Below are 21,931 nucleotides of genomic sequence, written 5' to 3' on the forward strand. Positions count from 1 at the left end.
TGGAGACTGTGGCTCTGTCTAAAAGACAGAGGTGGCGGAGATGAAGATGCTGAGATTTTCAGTGGGAGTGACAAGGATGGACAAGATTAGAAATGAGCAGACCAGAGGGACAGTGAAGGTGGAGCAATTTGGAGATAAAGCCAGAGAGGCCAGGTTGAGATGGTTTGGACATGTGTTGAGAAGGAATAGTGGATATATTGGTCAAAGAATGTTGGAGATGGAGCAGCCGGGTAGAAGTAGATGAGGTAGACCTCAGAGAAGGTTTATGGATGTAGTGAAGGTGGACATGGAGATGGTTGGTGTAAAAGTAGAGGAGGCAGTGGAAAGGGCAAGATGGAGGCAGATGATCTGCTGTGGCGACCCCGAAAAGGAGCAGCCGAAAGAAGAAGATGCAAGTAGGAAGTAGTGTCTAGCTATGCTACAAAAATGGTTGTATGATATTAAAATTAATCTAAAAAAAACGGTTGTAGCATCCTAAAATAAACCTAAAATATCTAAGATGTTTAAATGGTTTTTACCATGTGACTGCAGTTTGAACCAGTTCGATAGGGGGTTTAACATAAAACAATAAAAAAGAATGAATAGATACAATCATTCAAAGGCATGGGAACTGAATGGCAGGAGATCTGTGACAAGAACTTTTCAAGTTTGAATGAAAATGTAATCAGTAAGGAGCATATATTTTCTCTTGAGTAAATGTGCAAGTATTTAATTATAATAATACTAGAGTATTCCAAAATGGTACTTTAGTAACAAAGTGCAACTACTCAAATATTTTCCAAATTTATAATACATAAGTTTGATGGTAATGTAGGCATACTGCATAAAGCCAGAAAAAACACAGGTGTTTTGTCACATGCTGATATATTAACCCTCCAAAAAATCAAGCACTTAACAAATTAAGCATTTGTTGAGTTAAGTTACATACTAATTTTAATGTTATGAGTAAGAAAGAATATGTTAGCTCAATCAGTCTTTCTGTAAACTTTATATTTAAATGTGATGGGAGAACATTTTAAAATGTATTAGAAAAAACAATTTGGAGCAAAGCCTTGAAATGTTGGATGGTTGCATTATGTAAATAGTTGTTTTTGCTTGAATCTTTTCATGGAAATCCAAGGTGTAAAATGCAGGGACTCCTTAATTTACCTCTTGTTAACCTAAAAGTTTCAAAATCAAAATTCTGTGGGTCCCTGAAAATAAACTTATTGTGACATTTTGCTGTCTTCATAGAAAAAAAGACCCTCACATACAAATTCAGGGGAAAGGTCATTGTTTAGTCTGCTTCACCTGTGAAACACTGAGCTTCTGTTTTGGGATTCTTAACTAGCACTGGTCTGCCTCAGGGTGCTGGTGTTGCAAATTGTTGCAAAATTGTTGTAGGTCCTTCATAGCCTAGCAACTGCAAATGTAGCTGGCATACCTCTAAACTATTTGTAAGTTTGAAAACTTGGTCAATTTCCCAAGAGATTGGTGGAAAGGGTGAATTGTTACTCATTTCCCAAACCCAAGACCAAAGAGGAGATGCACAAGATCTCAGTTAACGTAATTATCTAGGCAAGAAAAGAGCATTTCTAAAAGAAGTATTGTTAAACAAAACATTTTGTTGCCATTGAAGCTACTAGCATCAGCGCTGCTCTGCCAAGTGAGTTAGCAGCCAGCCAACGCTGGACTAGCCAGCCAACATGGGATCTCACTGAATACCAGGGGGTATTTTGCACACCTTGGAAATTCATGGCATGATCTACTTGAGCTTAAGTGAGTTTCTTTATAATAATATATCCACAGGAGCTAAGTAAGAAGCCCAAAGAAGATAAGAAGGAAGACAAGAAAATAAAGCCAAGTGGAGATATAATAAGTTCTCAAAGGAATATAACTTCTTCAAAAGGTGATAAAATAAGTGCACCACACTTTGCATGTGATCCTATGTATCTCTCCATTTTAAAATAGGTCAACTTATGACCAGTTTTCTGATTGAAAATAGATAAATTGTATTAAAAACCCCAAAGTAGTTTGTTTGATTTTGGTTGTGCACCTTGGCCTGCAGTTCTCCCACAGTTAATGGCACAGTGAACAAAATCTTTGCTATACACTCACATAATTTTCATTAAAGATGAAAGTGTTTGTATTGAAATAATAGTGTTGTGAATGCAATATTATATAGTTGCAGTTATTACTGGTTTCACAGTTCCCCCACACAATAACTTCACCAATCCTGCTTCACCAATTTCAGATTGTTTCTTTTCATATTATGCAGTTCAAATATCTGTTAGTATTTACATGGTTTTCTAAACTTTTCTGCTACATTGCGAGACTGTAAGGCAAGTCAACACGTGATGGAGCCATGTATGTGTGGATCAAATGCAGCACCTCAGTGTCTCTGCTAGACTGAGAATAGTCCACCAACCCAAATATCCAGCCAACAATGTCTTGAGGGCAGTGTCTAAAAACATAGGTGTGTCTGATAGAGTGGACAGTAAGTAGACACAGTGTTTAAAACCTCCAGCAGCACTGCTGTGTCTGATACACTCGCACCTGTGCAAAACAGACTAACACACCACCACCACAGTGTCACTGCAGTGCTGAGATTGATCCACCACCCAAATAATCCCTCTATGGTGGTCCTGACCATTAAGGAACAGGGTAAAAGTGAGCTAACAAAGTCACAAAGCAAGCAGAGAGTGATGGACAGTATGTAATTGTAGATCTACAAAAGTAAATATACGTACTATAAATGGACCTGATAAAATGGACAAAGACTATATGTGTGCATATATATATATATATATATATATATATATATATATATATATATAATATGCACACATATAGTTTTTGGAGTTTGCATGTTCTCCCCATGTCTGCATGGGTTTCCTCCAGGTTCTCCAGTTTCCTCCCACAGTCCAAAGACATGCAGTCAGTCCAACTGGACATGCTAAATTGCCCCTGGGTGTGAGTGTGTGAGTGATTGTCTGTGTCTGTCTGTCTGCCCTGCGATGGACTGGCAACCTGTCCAGGGTGTATCCTGCCTTCCGCCCAAAGACTACTGGGATAGGCTCCAGCCTCCAGCACCCCCCCGCGACCCTATATATATATCATGGATGGATGGATATATATATATATATCCATCCATCCATCCATCCATCATCTTCCGCTTCTCCGGGGTTCGGGTCGCGGGGGCAGCATCCTGAGCAATGAGGCCCAGACCTCCCTTTCCCCAGCCACTTCCACTAACTCCCTGGGAGGGATTCCCGAGGCGCTCCCAGGCCAGCTGGGCGATATAGTCACATATATAGTCTCCTCCCCGGTGGACTTGCCTGTGACACCTCCCAAGGGAGGCGTCCAGGAGGCATCCTAACAAGATGCCCGAACCACCTCAACTGGCTCCTCTCGACGTGGAGAAGCAGCGGCTCTACTTTGAGTCCCTCCCGGATGACCGAACTTCTCACCCTATCTCTAAGGGAGAGTCCAGCCAAATATATATATATTTAACAAATTATAGTATGAATGTATATGCTATCAACAGCACAACAACTAATCCAACAGATAAAGGGTTTGATAATTACTTAAAGAGCTGGATCAGATGTTTTGAGGTGAATATACAGTATGTGTGGCAGGGAGTCAGGTTTGCAGTTGGGTTACTTGATGTTTATTAATAAAAAGGGGTCGCTGTGTGAATAATGCTAGAAAGTGGCCAACATGAGATCTCAAATGTGCACTTTTTCAATATTCCCAAAAATTGTGCATGTGCATCTTTTATTTGTTTGTTGTATTTTTTCCATCACTAAACTTGTTAGAAAGTAAGTAAAATGTCACAGCTCAAATGTTTAATTGGAAGATTAAAAAAAAAGAATGTTAATAGAAGTCAGAAATTTTTTTATCACAAAATGATTCTATAATACAGTTTAGAGTGTTAATTGCTGGGAGATGTAGTGTGTGTGTGTGTGTGTGTGTGTGTGTGTGTGTGTGTGTGTGTGTGTGTGTGTGTGTGTGTGTGTGTGTGTGTCGATTTGGTGACATTAAGTAAGACACAGGCATACCTAGCATGCTCTGAACAGTAGTAACAATTTGCAGGAGCTAGTCTCTGAGGGTTTGCACTACACTGTCCTCTTATTTGTTAGTTTGCCATTTTATGGCAAGAGAACTTGCCATAGAGAAAGCAAGAGAACTTGCTTGCACTTTCTCACCAGGGTGGGCTTGAAAGTAAATAATTAAAACAGAGGGTAAAGTCTGTGAGAACTGAACATTACATTTGAATTCAACCATTTGGGAAATGAATTGAATGTAACCAAATGCAGCGTGAGTAGTTGAGTGGGTGCCAAGTTTGGACAAATAATTCAAGCTCTAGTCTGAATTATACTTTTACTGTTCTTCACTTTTTTCACCACACTACATAAAAAAAAAACTCACATAATTGACTGCTTAGAGCAAGAAGATGTCCTGTGTGATATAATACATTCAAGCAAGTCTTCTTTTGTGTATTTGAACAGGTAAAGGTAAAGGGCGGAAGGAGAGTGAGACAGATGCTCCCGCAGATGAAAGCAGCCCTTCCAACATGGAGCCTCTGACTGTGGAGCTCAGTGTACAGCTTAGCAAAGTATTGTCTGTATTGTCATAGTTCTCAAACCTAAAGACGATGAAATAAATAAGCTTTAATTTCTCACAACATTCTCAAACCTAAAGACGATGAAATAAATAAGCTTTAATTTCTCACAACATTCGGTGTGATCTTTAAGGTGACCAGATATTCCATGACTGGTATAGTGGAGGTTAATATGCAATATATATTCAAAAGTTTGTAGACACTTGCTCATCGTTTCTTTCAAAATCAAGGGTATTGATTGATACAGGGTTTGTTCCCCTTTTGCTACAGTAATAGTCTTTCCTCTTGTGGGAAGGCTTTAAACTAGGTGTTGAAACATTGCTGTGAGGATTTGACTACATTCAGTCATGAGCATTAGTGAGCTCAGGAATTGATGTTGGACAATTGGGTCTGGATCACTCCAGCTTATCAGAGCTCCATCACTCCGGAGAATGCAGTTCCACTGCTAGCATGTAGCAATGTTCATATTTTCACAATAATAAAGATTATGTAAATCAGAAATTGTTTTGCAGTTCTATTCGAAAATGTGTGTATTTTGAATATAGTAAATCACTATTTATTTTGACTATGTATTTTGGCTTGAGTGTATAAATTCCCAGCAGCAATATGTTGCTAACAAGATGACAACATGATGTCTTTTGAACTGACATGCATTACATTCCCAAAAGGCCTGTATACATGCATGTTCTCCCAAAACATTTGAACAAAAATGCAGTTATAGAATATATGTTAAACCTCTTTCTGGTGTCTCAGCTAGCTGAGCAATTTTCATATTTTAATAGGTGGATATGGTGGGACAGTGAAATGAAACATGACATTAATTGTTAATATTTTTCCCCCATCCACCTGGTGATGTAAACACAGAAGACATTTTAGAGGTGAGACTCTTTACATTTTGATGGAAGTTTGCAGAAAAAAAAATTTAGTATTTTAAATGGCATGATGTGATGCATCTTTATTGAGGGACATGAAATAACAAGGTAATGAAAGTTCAGTTTTGATTTCTGGTAAGTTTTAAAATGCTAGTGAAGTTGTCATAAATGTTTGACAGGTTACATACGAACACAGGAAGGTCAATCAGAAATGGAAATTCGGTTGTTTTATTTAAATAAAAAAAAAATAAAGGCGAAAGGTTCAGAAAAAGTAAGATCATTGACAGTCAACGTTTCTATGGGTTTCTAAGGTTTAACTCCAAATAACATCCTCATTAAACCAAAGGAACCATTTTTATTAATGGGAGTAATTCACTATAATATAATCTAATGTGATGTCTAATATTAACACGTCACTTATCCTTCCGAAACGTTGTGATAGCAGGTCACCTCTTCGGCTCTGGCCATGTACGTGCGAGAAAGCGAAGGAAGAGCAACAGGCGACGACATCCGGGTTACTGCGTATTGTCTTGGCAAAGCTAGCCAGCTCCTACATTGAGATCGTCGAAGTCTTCCGCGACATGAAAATCCATATAAATAAATAAGTTTGAGGGCGTTCGAGTTTGGCACGGCGGTAAGTACTTTAACATTGTTTTCTAACTATATATTGAGTAAAATACCACGTCTAAAGACACTAAAAAGCTAGAATATCTTCAATCATGACGAGTTGAAAATAGCTGCGTGCCGAATGAAAAAGAAGTCGGAAGCCTCGCCAGCCGGGTACACGGGACAGAGGCTGTAAGCTGGCTGGGTACCGAGTAGATTTTGTTATATGTGTAATTGTGTTGATTTCCAGCATATTTTACACTTTTCTGAAAGTGGTTCAGAGCAGTTAAATTATTCGCTGTTCGCGCTAGGCTAACGGAACAGCAACAACTCGACATGGCTAGCTAGCTACCGAGCTAACAACCCGAAGTCATTAAGCCCGGTAACCTAATACACAAAGCCAACCACGGAAATGGGCAAAGCGCAGTGTTAGAAAAGGACAAAATACGGCCACATTTCTGCACTAAGCCCACTGAATATTTCTGAATTTACTTGGCTAGTTGAGCTCTTTGTAGTGGAGGAGGATGTCAACAGTCTAGTTCAGGTAACCTAGCTGTCTTGCATAATATAACCAAGTATTTTATATTTATAATGTAAAGTGAGGAGCGTAGTAAAGCTGCACATTTACGCAGCTTACATTAAACGCACAAGCAATAATATAGTTACATTAGCTAGGTTATAGTTATATTAGCTAGCTAGCTAGCTAAGAAAATGGCGCAGTCGCCCTCCTACTCATTGAGTGATGTCCTCAAAAGATCTGTGCACTACAGTCCACTTTCACATAACAGTTGCATGTTTTCCTGTTCGATGCAGCTGAAGAAGTTTTAGATATGAAAATACGAAGTTGCAGTTCAGATTTTAAGTCAGTGGTCACTAGTCCTATCCATAAAGGGCTGGTAAGGTTTTCGTTCCAAAAAACACGTTTTTATATTACTGATTAACTGAAGATTGAGACCAACTGATTGAACAAGTGGAATCAGATGTGCTTCTGTTTGATGGGAATGAAAACCTGCAGCCCTGCCGGCCCTTTGTGGATAAGACTAATGAGTTTTGTTTTTAAAAGACAATATCATGTGTTTTTTTGGTCTTTATTTCTTCCCTAAAGTCCCCTTATGACGTTTGTGTGGATGTATTTAACAAAAAATGTCATCGGCCATTTTTTCGTGCCCATTTTCCTGCTTCTTTTCTTTTTTTTTTAGAATTATACAGTTTATTTCTGTCACTGCCATATTCAATAAACAGTTCATGCTGTTAAATGGATATGTTTGCAACATTAATGGTTATGTTGATGGGAACCATCAGCCTTACTGTAGAAAAGTCTGAGTCAGTATGTTTTTGTACAGCATGCAATTTCACAGCAAAACAGTGATTGGATTTTGAAAAAACACTATCAGTGTTTACGTATTACACATTGCATTTCATAAGTTGTTGTTTTTTTTTTTTTTTTTAAATGGCATGAGCCCTGTGGATATCACTTAATGACTTTAAGTACAAGGATTCTCTAATGAGTTCAAGGTATTCTTTAGCCTGATTAAAAGTTTTGTGATTTAAACGGAAGTAACATTTTGATTCTTATAGCGGGCTAACTTCGTCTCAGTTCAGTCACTGTAATTGAAGTCGTTATATTTTAAGTCATCTAATGCAGTCTGCTTACACTGTAGATGTACATTACTAATTTGGTAGTTGGCTTGCTAAGTAGCACAGTTTGTATTTTATTATTTATTATATAAAATGGGCAGGATCTCAGCTTTCTGGTGACTGCATGTAGAGTGGTACTGGCTAATTCTCTTTAGTTGAATTTTAAATGGCTCCTTACTCCAAATTTAGTGCATAATGTGTCATTAAGTAGTGGCCTCAGCACTAAAATAGTACACCAGATGTCCAGTAGGGAGCAATGAAAGATTCAGCCTCTAGCACAGCGATGCAAAGTCTTTGCTTGCCTTTTAAGACCGATATGGTTTTGTCATATTTGGCAGGTTTCTTAAAATCTTCCAGCTTTAAGTATTTGATCTAGAGATAGGCAATATGGCAAAAATATCACAAATATCCAGGGGTTAGGATTAGCATACATTGTAACTGCATTTACTAAATGGAAAAAACAAATGGTGAAAAGTTTGAAATTTTGAAAAGTGGTACAGTTTATCTTCTTTAGACTCATATTCACATTAATCCTAAGCAAGATTCCCTCATAATAAAGAGAATTGATTTTGCCATACTACTAGCAAACCAGTTAGTGAATGAACTGTCTTATAAATCATTAGTGTTAATGAGTATGTAAAGAAGTTTTTAGTGTGTATATAACTAAACTGAAATGCAACAAATTTGGAATGCAACATAGCTGTCTTCACTCACCCTTAATGATAACCACCTGAGCTACAGTTAACACACAGTTCATAATTTAGTCTGTTCTTGGTGATGACTTATTGAGAATTTCCATCCATCCATCCATCCATTTTCTAAGCCGCTTCTCCGTCAGGGTCGCGGGGGGGTGCTGGAGCCTATCCCAGCAGTCTTCGGGCGGAAGGCAGGATACACCCTGGATGGGTCGCCAGTCCATCGCAGGGCAGACAGACAGACACAGACAGTCACTCACACACTCACACCTAGGGGCAATTTAGCATGTCCAATTGGCCTGACTGCATGTCTTTGGACTGTGGGAGGAAACCGGAGAACCCGGAGGAAACCCACGCAGACACGGGAAGAACATGCAATATTGAGAATTTATTATTGTTGAATTTTTTTTCTTTTGTATGCTGTCTTTTATGCTGGCGGATAGCCTCTATAATCAGGGATGTGTCTGTGATTTTTCCTTCTTCTTTTTTTGGAAGTAAATGCATTACTGCCCACAGTATGTATATGTAATTAAATATTTGTGTGCCATTTTCTCTGATTCCAGTTTGGCAAATGACGTTGCCTTGAACAAGTTACGTTCTTAGCCTCAGTTGTTGACGTGGACTCATACATTCAACATGGAAACCTCTAGATCACCTAGGAGCACAAAACATCATTCACGGTCCAGATCACGTTCAAGGGACCGGAAACGCAAGTCAGGTAAATCTTTATCATTGACATCCTGTTTTTTAAAAAAAAAAAAAAAGTGTAGTGATTTGGGGCAGAACGTTTTCATCACAAAACTGTCTGGTACCCCTATTAACCAGTAATAAAACACATTATAAGCAATGAAAATGGATAACTCACAGAAACCATTATCATTAGCAGAATCATTTATTGCATTTTACCTGCTGAACAAAAACATCAGACTAATTTATACCTTGTGCACTTATTTTCAGCTGGAAATAGTGTTCCAAAAGATGATTGCACCATCCTTTCCTTTAAGAGCAATCCTGTGTCCTTGGACCCACAAGATTTTTCGTTCTCTGTATACCATATGCATGCTAAGACTTGCAACACAACTGTTTTCAGTTTTGTTATGAAGCTATCGTATGTCTCTGTCTACCTGTCTATCTATAGTTTTAGCCATAAGAGCCTAAATACAATATACAGTATAGTGAACCTATCAATACACATTAATAACATGGCTAGATATCTGTCTCAACTATGTTATTCACTTATAACTGATAATTGTACCTGTGTTCATTCCATGTGCGTTTAATTATATTTCTCCTCAATTTCAGGTGACAAGAAGCATAGAAGATCCCGGAGCAGAAGCAAAGAGGTAACTAATTTAAAGTCCATTTCACTCACGTAGACATAAGATGATATGGTCTCATCATTAATGTAATTTATCAGCTGGCATTTCTAGCTTTAGTCCAGGGTAAGTATGAAGCTTTACAGAAGATGATGAAATGCCAGCTTCAGATATTGGTCATTAGTCATATCATTAGCACTTGAGGGTTAATATATTTGGTTCTTTCTCACATGTGAAATTTAGAGATCACTAAAGTAGAAGCTTACAGATTGTGTGGGATTTTTATTTTGGTAAAATCCTGTATTTAGATCACATGATAACATCTCTATAATAAATTACACTCAGCGTGCTAATGCACGAAGAGACACTCTGAACAGAAGACGCTGCTGACAGATAGCAAAATTATATGCCTACAACTGGACAGGTAACTATCAGCCATTCAATTTTACACTTACTTTAAAATAACTGTTTGTCTAGCAACCTGAATCATTGCCCTATTTTCCAAGTCCAAACATTGAAGTAAAATCAGATATGCTGTCTTGAGCGATCTTTGTCCTTCTACCTTTATGCATGCACACTGGTAATGTGTGTGATTCACTGCAACAAATATAATTCTGAGGCTAGGTTAAATAATGGATATACCGTCATTTTTCTGATCATGTGTAAGTTTGTTTAAAGAAAGTGCATGTATGCATCAAAAAGGAAAACCAACAGTAAGCCCTGCTTTAAAGGTACTGATTTCTTCATAAATCACTCCACTGGCCTATTAGGGTAGGACAAGATCCATTTTTTTGGTTAATTTTTTATTTAATATGGATGTAATACAGGGCCATAAAGCTGAATGTGGATGGTTTGTGAAGGTTTTGAGGATGGGTTTGGATGTGAGAGTGAGGTTGTACATGTTATGGTTCTTCAAAGTTGTTTGTTCTGAAACAAGCATACTAACTCTCTTTGTCACACTATTTTCCTGAAAGAGACCACTTCTTCTTAAAACAGGCACGACGGAGGGACTCGGAGAAGGCGCTAAAATCGCAGAGCCGATCGGAAGACATACTGCAGAATTCAGATAAGGATCGTGAGAGGTTTTCTGAAGACAGCTGTGAGGACCGACACCGCAAAAAGGACAGAAAGTCCTCAAGAGGAAGAAGTCAGTCCAGATCACGCTCAAGAGAAAGGTCAGATGTCATTAAAATATCTAATATGTCCACTTGCAAGAACTCTAAACACTCAATGAGGATCAGATTTCTTACATAAGTTACTATGTAAGCATTTCTGCTTTTCTTGACAAATTACACAGACAAGATGCTCTCCATTGACTAGCTTTATGCCCTTTCTAGCTTGCAGTGATTTTAACAATGGCTCGTCATTTGTCGGTTATCTGTCGCTTGGATGCACAAGATACAAGTAACATTCATATTTGGTCTGATGTATGACCAGAAGTTAAAAAAAAGTGGCAAGTGTTATCATTGCATTTGAATTTGGTTTAACTATATGTCTCTGAAGATTTTAAAAAAGGGACATTTTTGAATCTGCATCGTGCTCTTTGGTTATGGAGATGACTTCCAAAGCATGCATATTTTGTCCAGTGTATGTTTCCATCACAATTCACTGTATTGTTTTAATGACAAGGTAATTAAATAATTGAAATAGGAATTTTGCTACATTTACATTACTCCAAGCTAACACTTCTCACTAAAAGCCCCATGCAAACCAGCAGGCTTTGTCAAAGTGTGGTAGTGACATGGCTTTGGCAAGGCTATATTGCAGTTTAAGTAGGTGTTGCTGTTTGAATATAGGTTGTTACTGTATATTTGGTGTTTTTTTTTTTTATTTTTATTGTGGTTACAGACGACATCGCAGTCGAAGTCGAGACAAACGAAGGTCTCGCAGTCGTGAAAGGAGATCAAAGAGCCGTGAGAAGAAGAGACGGCCCAGGTCACGATCCACCTCAAGAAGCAAACATATAAGGCGCAGCAGAAGCCGGAGCAAGAGCAGGTTGGTGAATGCTGACACATCAGTGTTGAAGCATTTAGATTTTTTTTTGTTTGTCCTGAAAGTATGGGCCTGTTTGTCCTTAAATACAGTAAGTACCCGTTTTACTTTTAGAATATTTCAGTAAATGTTTAATTTGTTGCTTTTATCTTTGATTAATCAATTTGTGTGTCATTGGTAGTAGGCCATTTCCTTTTTTATTGTTTTTTATGACAGGTTCCACATAAACACTTGTAACCAGTTGGCAACCACTTTTGGAGTTTAGATCTGTTCTTTTCAATCTGTTGTTTTTTTATATTTTAGTTAAATATTAATTGCTCCACAAAATCTTGGTAAAACTACCTCTTTGCACTATACTCACTAGACAGTATTCTAAAGTTAAGACTTTTATTCTGACAGGACTCTCCTGGGGCTTGTTACCAAGAATTAAGAGTGCAGTGGCTAATTTATATTTTGCTCATTTGTGAATTTTTGGACAAATTTGAGATGTACTAGTGTTTGAGAAACATTCATCAGATGAGTAGCAGATGCAAAAGGCAGTGAATAAAGTTATTATTATTGATAATAGAAGTCATACAGTGGTTAAGGTCATATCTTACAGACAGACACCAGTGTATTACACTAGGCCCACATAAGTCCTCCTCCTCTCCTGTTAGATGTGGTGTCCCGCAGGGCTCAGTTCTTGGACCCCTACTTTTCTTAATTTACATTTCACCCCTTGGGCAGATTATTCGTAGCCATGGCCTACGCTTCCATTGTTATGCTGATGATATTCAGTTATATCTCAGTACACACACACCCTCAGATTCCCTTCCCAGTACACTAATTGATTTACTATCAAAATCATCCAATTTTTTAGTTAATATTGATGGCCGTTAAGCCTGCACCTGTTGTTAGAAATCTTGGTGTTTTGCTCGACTCATCACTTAATTTTGATCTGCATATCAAGTTCCTCACTAAAACTGCATTCTTTCACTTACATAACATTGCTAGTCTCTGACCGTTCCTGACCGATAAGGATGCCAAAACTCTGGTTCATGCCTTCATTATGTCCCGTATTGACTACTGTAACACCCTCTTTGTTGGTCTTCCTTTAAAGTCTGTCCAAAAGCTACAGTACATTCAGAACTCTGCGGCTAGAGTGCTCACCCATACTAAGTGTTCAGCTCATATCACCCCCATTCTCTCCCAGCTACACTGTCCCGGCCTGTTTAAAATTTTACTACTTGCTTCCAAAGCTTTGCATAACCTTGCTTCCCCCCTACCTCAGAGAACTGCTGACCGCTTACACTCCCTCTTGCTCTCTCAGGTCTTCTTGCAATAACTTACTTGCTGTTCCACGCACCAGACTTTCAACTTTGGGAGGGAGGCCCTTCAGTGCCATGGCCCCCAAACTCTAGAATTCTCTTCCTCAATCCCTCAGGGACTGCTCTTCTCTTGCCTCTTTTAAATCTGACTTAAAGACTTTTCTGTTTAATGCACATTTTTCTTCCTCCTCCTCTGCATAGTTTTTTTTGTCCTGCCCATGCTGTGTGAAGCGACCTTTGGTTTGTGAAAGATGCTGTATAAATGTAATTTATTATTATTTATTATTATGTCCTGTGCAGTCTTGTCCATTTGGGAAAGTTATTTCTGATGATATAGAGTTGTATTCAGTTGTAGCTTCAACTTAAATAGCTGTTTGTTTTTGTTTTTTTTTTTTTTTCTTCACATTTGTACTGTAGTATCATGTACATCCCTTTGCATAATGGTGTTCGATCATCCTGTGTGGATTTTCTTATGGTTTCAAAAATTAGCTGCCCTGTCACTGATATTGAATTGTTTTTTTGCAAATTTTCCTATCGTATTGCTGTTGCATCTTTCTTAGTTGAACAGCTCTGTGATTTTAAAAATCTTGTTACATTTTAATGCCAATAATGTCAAATAATTGTACTTCTGTTTAATCAGGGAAAGGAAGAAGAGGCCTGAAAAGCCAAGGAGGAAAAGCCGCAGTCGGTCCGTTAGTCCCGTGGCTTTCAGAGGCAGAAACACAGCCATGGATGCACAAGAGGCTTTGGCTAGGAGGTAAAATAGTACTTCTTCATTATTTAAAATCCTTATGTTAGAGCACACAATTTTTTGGGAATTGGGATCAAAAAAATTTGGACTACCTGGGGACCCTGAGGACTGGTTTTAGGAGCCACTATGTTAGAAGATTTAAAGGATATGTTATGTTTTTAAATCAGACATACATATGGAAAGTACGCAGTTCCTGAATTTGTATGGTAAATATGTAAATTTTAATAAGTTAAATAAGTAAAATTTCATAAGACCTACAAATACAACCTTGTGTCACAAACTGAAATTATATTGTATTCTACTTCATTCTACTCTTAGGTTGGAGAGAGCAAAAAAACTTCAAGAACAGAAAGAGAAAGAGATGTTGGAGAAGCAGCAAAATCAGCAACAGGAGATCACAGCAAGTAAGTAACTTACGTTGGTTCCCAGTATCTAACTTCAACCATCAATAAAATAACTAATCTTTTTATTGTAATTTAAAATGTTGTTGTTTTGTTTTGTTTTTTGTTGTGTGCCCCCCCTCCAGCAGCAACAGCAGCTCCATTGTTGGGTGAAAATGCCACAGTTACTACGGCCAGCCCAGGGCTGAATGTGGCAGCACTGCTGGCGTCTGGCACACAAGTCACACCACAGATTGCTATGGCAGCTCAGATGGCCGCACTACAGGCCAAAACATTAGCAGAAACGGGCATTGCTGTGCCAAGTTACTATAACCCTTCAGCTGTCAATCCCATGAAGTTTGCTGAGCAGGAGAAGAAGAGGAAATTGTTGTGGCAAGGAAAGAAGGAAGGGGTGAGTGGAGTTTCATAGAATTAGTTTATTAATGTTTTGATGTTTTAACATTCTGACCTGTCACAAACCTGTCGCTATATATTGTATCATCACAAATATGGTATGCAAATTTTGGGACTTTCCAGAGAGATATTATGACATTGTGCATAATGCATGTCCAAGTATGTGGTGGGTGGTGGTTAAAAGTCCAGTTAGGTAATGACCACAGTGTATATTATTTTGTCCTTGCCGTGCAATATGCCATTTTAACCTTAGTAACGTGTTTGCTTTGTGTTGAAGGACAAGTCCCAGACAGCTGAACTATGGGAGAAGCTGAATTTTGGCAACAAGGACCAAAACGTCAAGTTCCGCAAACTAATGGGCATTAAAGTAAATATTGCAGTCATCTTGCAATTATTCCACATGTAGCTGACCGCATAAAATTAAACCTGATTGTCATAGTAGATTACAGTAATACGGTTTGACAGAATTCAGTTTTGTATACTTTGTGAATTTCTTTGAGAAGGGATTCTATTTGTCTTTTCTACTGAGAGATGTTTTTAAGTTATAAACAGTGTTTCTCTGCAATTGTACTTTACAAGTGTGACATGCAATTAGATACACAAGAAATTTCTCCAGTATCTGCAAATATGACTGTGCTGACGCATAACAGGAGCTTGTCTATCCTCAGTTTCAGAAACATTGTCCAGCAACCAGCTAGCTAGCTATAGGTTACTGATACAACATTAGTGCTGCTGAGGGGTTATAACATACCAGTCATAAAATAAAAGCCTAAGTTCTCAAGCATTAGCTGCAAAATTCTTGATTTTGCACTCACTATTCAGAGACTGGCTGATGAGAACAAAGTGGTGTATAAATATAACACTGGTATATACACTTTATAATACTTTTTCCATGGCATGGAAAAATTTAAAGATTTGAAATCATCTCAACAGGGGATTTAAAATAGACAATCAGAAGAAACGCAGAAAGATTTTTCTAGTTTTTCAACTGGAAAGTCTCATTCTCGGGATTGTCGAGGCACTGCTGCAGGAGGCATGTAGGATGGAGGCATGCTTACAGCAGATGTAGTGATGATTTTTAATTTTGACTAGTGTCTCTTAAAGAGTCAGAGATGTATTGCATGCTCAAGTTAGATTTGGGTTTAACAAGGCTTTAAAAAAAAAGGCTTGGAAATTCTGCCGTTTTTAATAGTATGCTGTGATGTCTCCCCTACAGCCTGATGATGAAAGTGGATCTTCTGGTATGCTTAATGATGAAGGCCTGAAGACAATGCAGAAGCAGGAAGAAATGTTCCGTAACTTGGATGTCCAGTATGAGATGGCCCGGTCACAGACACATACACAGAGAGGAATGGGCCTTGGCTTCTCGTCGTCTTTTTCACGAGGAATGGATGCTGTTTGAACAGCAACTTATACCCCTCTCACTCTTCCATCAGTGTTCCAGGACTTCAACTGATTTTAACATGTGCGTAGGAAATGGACACTTTAGATCGCATGGATGTTGGTCAAATCCTGTAATTTATTCAAACACCAATTTTGTCTTGGAAGGATTCATATGTAAATACAGTCATTTGTCTTGCATCTTTTAGGGTTGTACTACACATCTCTCTGGAAAATTATGCAAAGGTGCAATATTGGTATTGCAAAGCTTTAAGAGGCATTCGGACAATTAGACTTGGGTCAACAAAATCGTAACTTTTTTTTTTCTTACAAGTCAGTTTTGTGTGAATAGAACATGGTTGTTGTTTAGGATCTTGCTGAGTAACACTTGACTGAAACTTTTACATCATCAAGACACAGGTATAGTACCATGACAGGTGTGCCAAGCTATTGTAAATGCTTATGACAGCCTCATTAAATTTTTGTTAGTCCTGAAGAAAATGTTGTGGTGCTAGTTTTCATTCAGTTTGACTCCTAGCAGTTTTGAGTGTAACTTACACTCTTCTGAAAGTACTGACTTGTGAACTTAATCAGTTGAATTAGTTTTGAAAATGTTATCAATTGTTCTTTTGTTGTATCCCGATGCTTAAAAAGTTACAGAATTACACAAGGATACCACTGCATATACATGAATGTCAGGTCAGTCTCTCTGAATATTACAGTTAACCCCTTTCAGACTGGGCTGGGTGATGACAAAAGTAATCTCAAGATGCTTCTATGAACTATGAATAAAATAAACTGATAAACATGATTTAAAAAGCCAAATTATGCTCTTTCCTTAAGCACTGACAATATCTGATATACACAGTGTGCCTAGTGCCTAGTGTGGTGCAACTTCTTAATAATACATAACCACCCATGCCAAACAAGATGCTTGTCAATTTTTATACAGTCTGTCTGAGATCACTAAGGAATTCCACCCATTTTTCAACATTTCTAGATAATTCAGTAGTGAAGACAAAACTCAAACTGTAGTTTGTTGTGAAAAGCTCCATTCTAGAGAAACTTGCAAACTCATAATTTTTCACATTAGGGGTGATAGGAACCAGATGTTTAAAAAGTATAATGCACACAAAGTAACGACATGAAATGGTTTAGAATCAATTGCCTGATCTCAGAGATTTACAATAGATAAGGTTTTGGTCTAAAATGTATTTCTTAAAATGACATCATAGCCAAGAGGTACATGCAAGGTACCCCCCCCCCCCAAAAAAAAAGGATTTATCACAGTTTTTCCATTATCAAAATCTACAAGATGTGGAAGTTAACTTGTGGTTTTGGATTAAAAAAAAAAGTTTTAGATTTTATTTTATAGAAGCTTGCACTGTGAACACTGACCCTTGGTTCCAATCACCACCACTGCAAAGAAATGTCTGTTGGCACTATTTCACATCAAACCACTGACTGCTTACACCTCAAATCACTGAACTGCGCAGAAATGTAAATGTAAGTGGATTTCACTGTTCACTTGATGCAGTGATTTTAGATGTGTAGATTTCATGAAAAAGCTCCCATTGCTTGTCAGCTACTTCACCTTTTATGCAAAACTAAAGAAAAATGAAACGCGTATTGGGCAAGTCACAACAGTTTGGGAAAAACCTGTGATTGACTTCTTGGTTAAACCACATGTTTGATGTAATACCTCTCTACCTGCTTATGAGACTGGAATATAGTACATGGGCCACTCCTGTGATGAGGTTATGGTTGGCGAATTCCAGTATAAGCAGTACAATTGGATATTCACTGAGTCTTTTCCATGTGGCTGCCTCTTCACCCAGACCCATCCAGTTTATCATCAGGTTCCGCATTGCCTCTGGAAAGAGTTCTGTGGCAAGTTCCTCAGCAGGAGGCAAGTCTGTAATGTGTTCAATGTGTCGCATTTTGAAGGTTTCTACCTGCTGGCTTATGCTACTGTTGGCTGAATGAAACTTCTGACCCAGCCAGCCAGCCAGCGCTTGCAGCAAAAGACTGGAGTAGATTGAGTATCCTTGCGAATGAGTCCGAAGTAAAGTCATCACAGCGCCTGTCAACCTTTCCTCGTCTTGCCCTCCGCTAATCCAATATTCAGCATAATCTAGAAACTTCAAGATAGTTTCTTCTTGACTTTTATCCATTGTATTGATGGACTTTAACTTGTCACCTATAATGCAGAGTTTCTCAGCTAGCAGACTAGACTGCTTAAACTTTGCCTGCTCTGATAAGGAGCAGTAGTCATGGTCCACGGATGACGACTCTTCTGGTAAACCAGACACTGGCTCTGAGATGACAAAGTCTTCTACCTCTTGAGGTCCTGAATGGGCAGGGGTAGGCGCAGATATGTTATTAGAAGCATGTTCATGTGATATCTCTTTGTCACCATGGTAGCTGGTAGTTGTTGGCAGTTGGACATGCAGGTTGTAAACCATGTTTAATTGCTCATCATTGATTCGGGACTTCCAGAGATCCTGAAAAATTACACAGAGAAAACCATCAATAAATGGTTCCCAATAAACTACCTGAATAGTTAAAATGCACTCTTGCACAGCGCATTCTTATGCTATTTGTCATGGGAAACTCCCTTGACAAAAATGTAAATGATGAAACTGCTCTACTCAAAAAATACCTACACAACATAGCAATTAACAGGTGCATTGAGTCAGTTGTATTCGAGCAAGGAAATCACCAAACTGTATTGTATTTACTCAGGTACAGAACAGAGTTTAAGCCCTAGACTAATCCATACAGAAATTATCATATTAATATTATTGAGTATACAATGTGACAGAGGTTAAATAGCATAATTAGAGATAAAACATGCACCACCTAGAGGTCTCTGATGACTGACTTGAGACCCACTGCATTACACATTAGTGAAAAGTATACAGCACCTGAAATGACTCCAAGACTGAAAGCTGCTCTTCTTTACTGTAAAGATCAAAGGCCACCCGGAAAACGCCATGAATACAGTAGAACCACAAGCCATTATTGGAGCAAGGAAGTCGAATGCCTTGGAACCTGAAGGCTAGAATAATAAAAGGGACAAAAGACCTTCCACTTACTTCCACGTTTAATTGGTAGTTTATGCAATTTGTATTTGCTCAGATATGTGTCTATATCAGACTTGCCCTGCCCTGCTCTTCGTGATCAGGGTTGAAACCAAACCCTGCAGTGTTGTAGATTTGGGTTGGGCATGCCTGATCCAGTTGAAAACAGGCTAAATACCTGAGGAGAAAACCAGTTTTGTTGCCAGTCCTTTTTTGGCAAATTTTCCGTGGTATCTAGGATGGTTCTCAGTGCGGATATCTGTGTTAGAAAAGAGATCGGCTCCAAGGAAGAGGGGAATCATCTGCTCCTTTAAAAAGTAAAGCATCACATTGGTGACGGGACAGCTTCCATTTTCCTCTTATTTAATGCGATATTTAAAAAGTAGCCTGACAGTGTTCACTTACCTCATTTGTATTCTGTTTGGTAACTTTAAAGGAGTTGTTTCCAGCTAGATATAAGAACCGAATCCTCCTTTTTCCACTTTCCCAGTGTGGTAAGTCGATGACCGAGACGCTCTCAGTAGTCATGAGTTCACTCCTTAATTCTGCACTCGCAGAAATGACAAGAGGTTTGGAAAAGCTTTCGTCTTTTCACGACTCCTTTTAGTGTTTAGCCAAACACTAAACATTGCGTTCATTCATTTTCCACAGCTGGTCTACATATGCAAACAAATGCAGGGAATGTACAGAATAGTGAAGCCCAACTATACATTATTATCAAATATTAGTAAGACGTTGGGCCACCCTCTTACGCCTGAGAAAAGCAGTTGACCTGATGTGTGTAACGCTGGTGGACTGTCCATCTACAGGAGTCTTCAGTTCTACTTCTTCAAGAGGAAAAACAATTCGACTTCAAAAGAAGAAAACATCGGTCTCTCAAATTCTGCACAAAATATCCTGAAAATGGTGTTTATATGTGGTGATCAAGATGACCATTTAACTGTTACAACACCTGACTTCTTGTTTATAAATCTGTTCGTTATTTTGTGCCCCTGTCTTTGCTGAAGTCAAATCAAGGGGGTGAACAAAGTGGGTGTATTTTATCTGTTGCAACATCTCCGAACTATCGAATAAGAACAGATAAGGAAAGCCATCCGTATGCGATAAAACATGAAAATGAAAAGAAACACAAAACGATAACTGCTCGTTAGAAGCACCGGCCTCTGTTTCGCGCATGCGCCGCTATTTCTTCTTAGGAAGCGTGATTGAATGGCGAAAGTCGTATTATCGCCCCCTGGTGGTGGAACATTTTGGGCTGTACCTAATTCGGTACTAATATTAATCGTGGGTTTATCCCATTTGTCGTCTAAGGTTCTTACAGCAGAGAAGACATCTCAGTGTGCAGGGCAGGGGTTCTCGGACAATCTCCCCCCCTGGTCCTGGAGAGCCACCTTCCAGTAGAGTTCCGTCCCAACCTGTGTCCAATAAGCCGCCCCACTTCTTACTCAACTTTAATGAATCCAGCTGATCCAGCCAATCAGGGCCTTGGGAAGAGTTAATTAGCTGGAGCAGGTGTTGTAAGTTGTGGTTGGAACTAAGTTCAGCAATAAGGCAGCTCTCACGCGACAGGGTTGGAGACCACTGCCCCACACTGTACTCATGCTGCGTCCCAATAATCGAATAAAACCTCAATTTCTGTCATGTGGTCCTTGATTTTGCCTGATCTGCTAATCATGCTGACTGGGTCTGTCAGTATATTTAGTGAGGCCTTGTGCTGCGGGTCAGAGAAACGTCCTGTCCCACTTTCACACTTGGGGTTTTGAGGACACAGTCGCGTGTTTTCTGTCGCAATTTTAAGTATCATGTTTCTCAAATGTGCAAAAGCGCAGTGTTCAACGCACACTGGATGAACTATGATCGATCGTCCTATCTATGGGAAGCAAATCCAGCCTAAAAGGAAATGAAAATGAAAACAATAAAATGTAAATGCAAACCTCTTTTTGCCATTTCTTTTTTGAAACATCAGCGCAAATATCCTGCCAAAATTGAAAATGAAACCTTCATTTGCAATTTCATTTTTCACATGAGCACGAGCTGTTTGTGACAAAAATTAAAATAAATTGAAAACAACTGTTTGACATTTCATTTTAGTCATTATTCTGGTATTTCATGGCCAAATCTAAAATGAAAAAGCTAACAGACAAAACACAAACTTCACTTTGGCTTTGGCTTTTCTTTGTGAATTGCAGAATACGTGTCAAAACTAAAATCAAAATGCAATGTTTACTTTCTTATTTCTTTTTCATAGCGATCGGCTGACAAAATTAAAATGAAAATGCAAAATGAATAAATCAGCAGCAAAGTGACAGTCTGTGATTCTGTTTTCGGCGCTGATGTGCTTTAACTGTTAGAATGAATAGGAAAATTAAAATGAACATCAGCACCACCTGCTGGAAATTCACTTTTCATTTTCCAGTTTTCATTTTCTTTTTCAAATTGACCAACATGCAAATATATGTTAATTAGCACTAGGCGGGGCTACGTGGTACATTGTAGGACATCCTCAGCCGTCTGAGTCAGAATTGCCATCATTCCTCAAAATAAAAGACTTTGAGTCTCCAGAAAAACTACCGTCATGACTCAGATTTGGTGAAACTGAACATCATACCAAATGCTGTCAAACGGCCTCAGAGAAAAGGTATCAGACCAAACGCAAACTGGTTTGTACAACTTAGAAAACTATTGTGTATCTAGATATAAATGCCAATATAACATTTTCGTTTTTTTCTGAGGCCGTTCGGTCTGATACCTTTTCTCTGGGGTCATTTCGTCACCCGATCTGAGACACGATGGCCTCGCCTAGTGCTAATTAACATATATTTGCATGTTGGTCCAAGTATATGTGTCTGCAGCCCAGAGAACCAGTGGGCGTAATGAATGGGCGGAGACACTAT

At 38.6% G+C, this 21,931-nt stretch overlaps 3 protein-coding genes across 14 annotated transcripts in view; 2 read left to right on the plus strand and 1 right to left on the minus strand.

Annotated features, from left to right (window-relative positions):
- The window catches only part of LOC108443179 (leucine-rich repeat-containing protein 43), a 52,870-nt gene extending 47,766 nt beyond the window's left edge, over positions 1-5,104 (plus strand). For all 8 annotated transcript variants that reach the window (XM_017723649.2, XM_017723648.2, XM_017723647.2 and 5 more), the window contains 2 exons: positions 1,789-1,888; positions 4,491-5,104. In XM_017723649.2, the coding sequence (XP_017579138.1) occupies positions 1,789-1,888; positions 4,491-4,618 (228 nt within the window). In that variant the 3' untranslated portion in view covers positions 4,619-5,104. The remainder of the gene's footprint in view (positions 1-1,788; positions 1,889-4,490) is intronic.
- Positions 5,105-5,990: 886 nt separating this feature from the next.
- rsrc2 (arginine/serine-rich coiled-coil 2) lies at positions 5,991-16,455 on the plus strand. 3 transcript variants are annotated; one of them, XM_017723659.2, is made up of 10 exons: positions 5,991-6,109; positions 8,978-9,132; positions 9,717-9,757; positions 10,727-10,905; positions 11,579-11,725; positions 13,670-13,786; positions 14,099-14,184; positions 14,307-14,572; positions 14,852-14,941; positions 15,791-16,455. In XM_017723659.2, the coding sequence occupies exons 2-10, from the start codon at positions 9,051-9,053 to the stop codon at positions 15,974-15,976; spliced, it is 1,194 nt and encodes a 397-aa protein (XP_017579148.1). In that variant the 5' UTR covers positions 5,991-6,109; positions 8,978-9,050; the 3' UTR covers positions 15,977-16,455. The 3 variants fall into 3 exon arrangements, with proteins under 3 accessions (XP_017579148.1, XP_017579150.1, XP_017579151.1); XM_017723661.2 differs by having other exon boundaries at positions 14,310-14,572; XM_017723662.2 differs by lacking the exon at positions 5,991-6,109 and adding an exon at positions 10,076-10,154 and having other exon boundaries at positions 8,999-9,132; positions 9,372-9,757.
- Positions 16,282-20,424, minus strand: si:ch211-110p13.9 (uncharacterized protein LOC562347 homolog). 3 transcript variants are annotated; one of them, XM_017723652.2, is made up of 6 exons: positions 20,357-20,385; positions 19,790-19,887; positions 19,443-19,582; positions 19,216-19,345; positions 18,882-19,015; positions 16,282-18,458 (listed from the first exon to the last, which is right to left on the minus strand). In XM_017723652.2, exons 1-6 carry the CDS (start codon positions 20,368-20,370, stop codon positions 17,661-17,663), a joined length of 1,314 nt encoding a protein of 437 aa, XP_017579141.1. In that variant the 5' UTR covers positions 20,371-20,385; the 3' UTR covers positions 16,282-17,660. The 3 variants fall into 3 exon arrangements, with proteins under 3 accessions (XP_017579141.1, XP_017579147.1, XP_017579142.1); XM_017723658.2 differs by lacking the exon at positions 19,790-19,887 and having other exon boundaries at positions 20,357-20,424; XM_017723653.2 differs by lacking the exon at positions 20,357-20,385 and having other exon boundaries at positions 19,810-20,205.
- Positions 20,425-21,931: the final 1,507 nt, after the last annotated feature.

The sequence above is a fragment of the Pygocentrus nattereri genome, chromosome 20 (genome assembly GCF_015220715.1).
Source record: "Pygocentrus nattereri isolate fPygNat1 chromosome 20, fPygNat1.pri, whole genome shotgun sequence".
NCBI classification, from domain to species: domain Eukaryota; kingdom Metazoa; phylum Chordata; class Actinopteri; order Characiformes; family Serrasalmidae; genus Pygocentrus; species Pygocentrus nattereri.

What these genes read in the sequence shown, in the direction of transcription:
- rsrc2 (XM_017723659.2), top strand. Translation starts at nt 9,051, where the DNA reads ATGGAAACCTCTAGATCACCTAGGAGCACAAAACATCATTCACGGTCC. An exon ending in GGACCGGAAACGCAAGTCAG is followed by an intron (nt 9,133 to 9,716) that starts GTAAATCTTTAT and finishes CCTCAATTTCAG; the next exon opens with GTGACAAGAAGCATAGAAGA. An exon ending in AGAAGCCGGAGCAAGAGCAG is followed by an intron (nt 11,726 to 13,669) that starts GTTGGTGAATGC and finishes CTGTTTAATCAG; the next exon opens with GGAAAGGAAGAAGAGGCCTG.
- si:ch211-110p13.9 (XM_017723652.2), bottom strand. An exon ending in GTCAACTGCTTTTCTCAGGC is followed by an intron (nt 19,583 to 19,789) that starts GTAAGAGGGTGG and finishes CTGCGAGTGCAG; the next exon opens with AATTAAGGAGTGAACTCATG. An exon ending in AAAACTGGTTTTCTCCTCAG is followed by an intron (nt 19,016 to 19,215) that starts GTATTTAGCCTG and finishes TTATTATTCTAG; the next exon opens with CCTTCAGGTTCCAAGGCATT.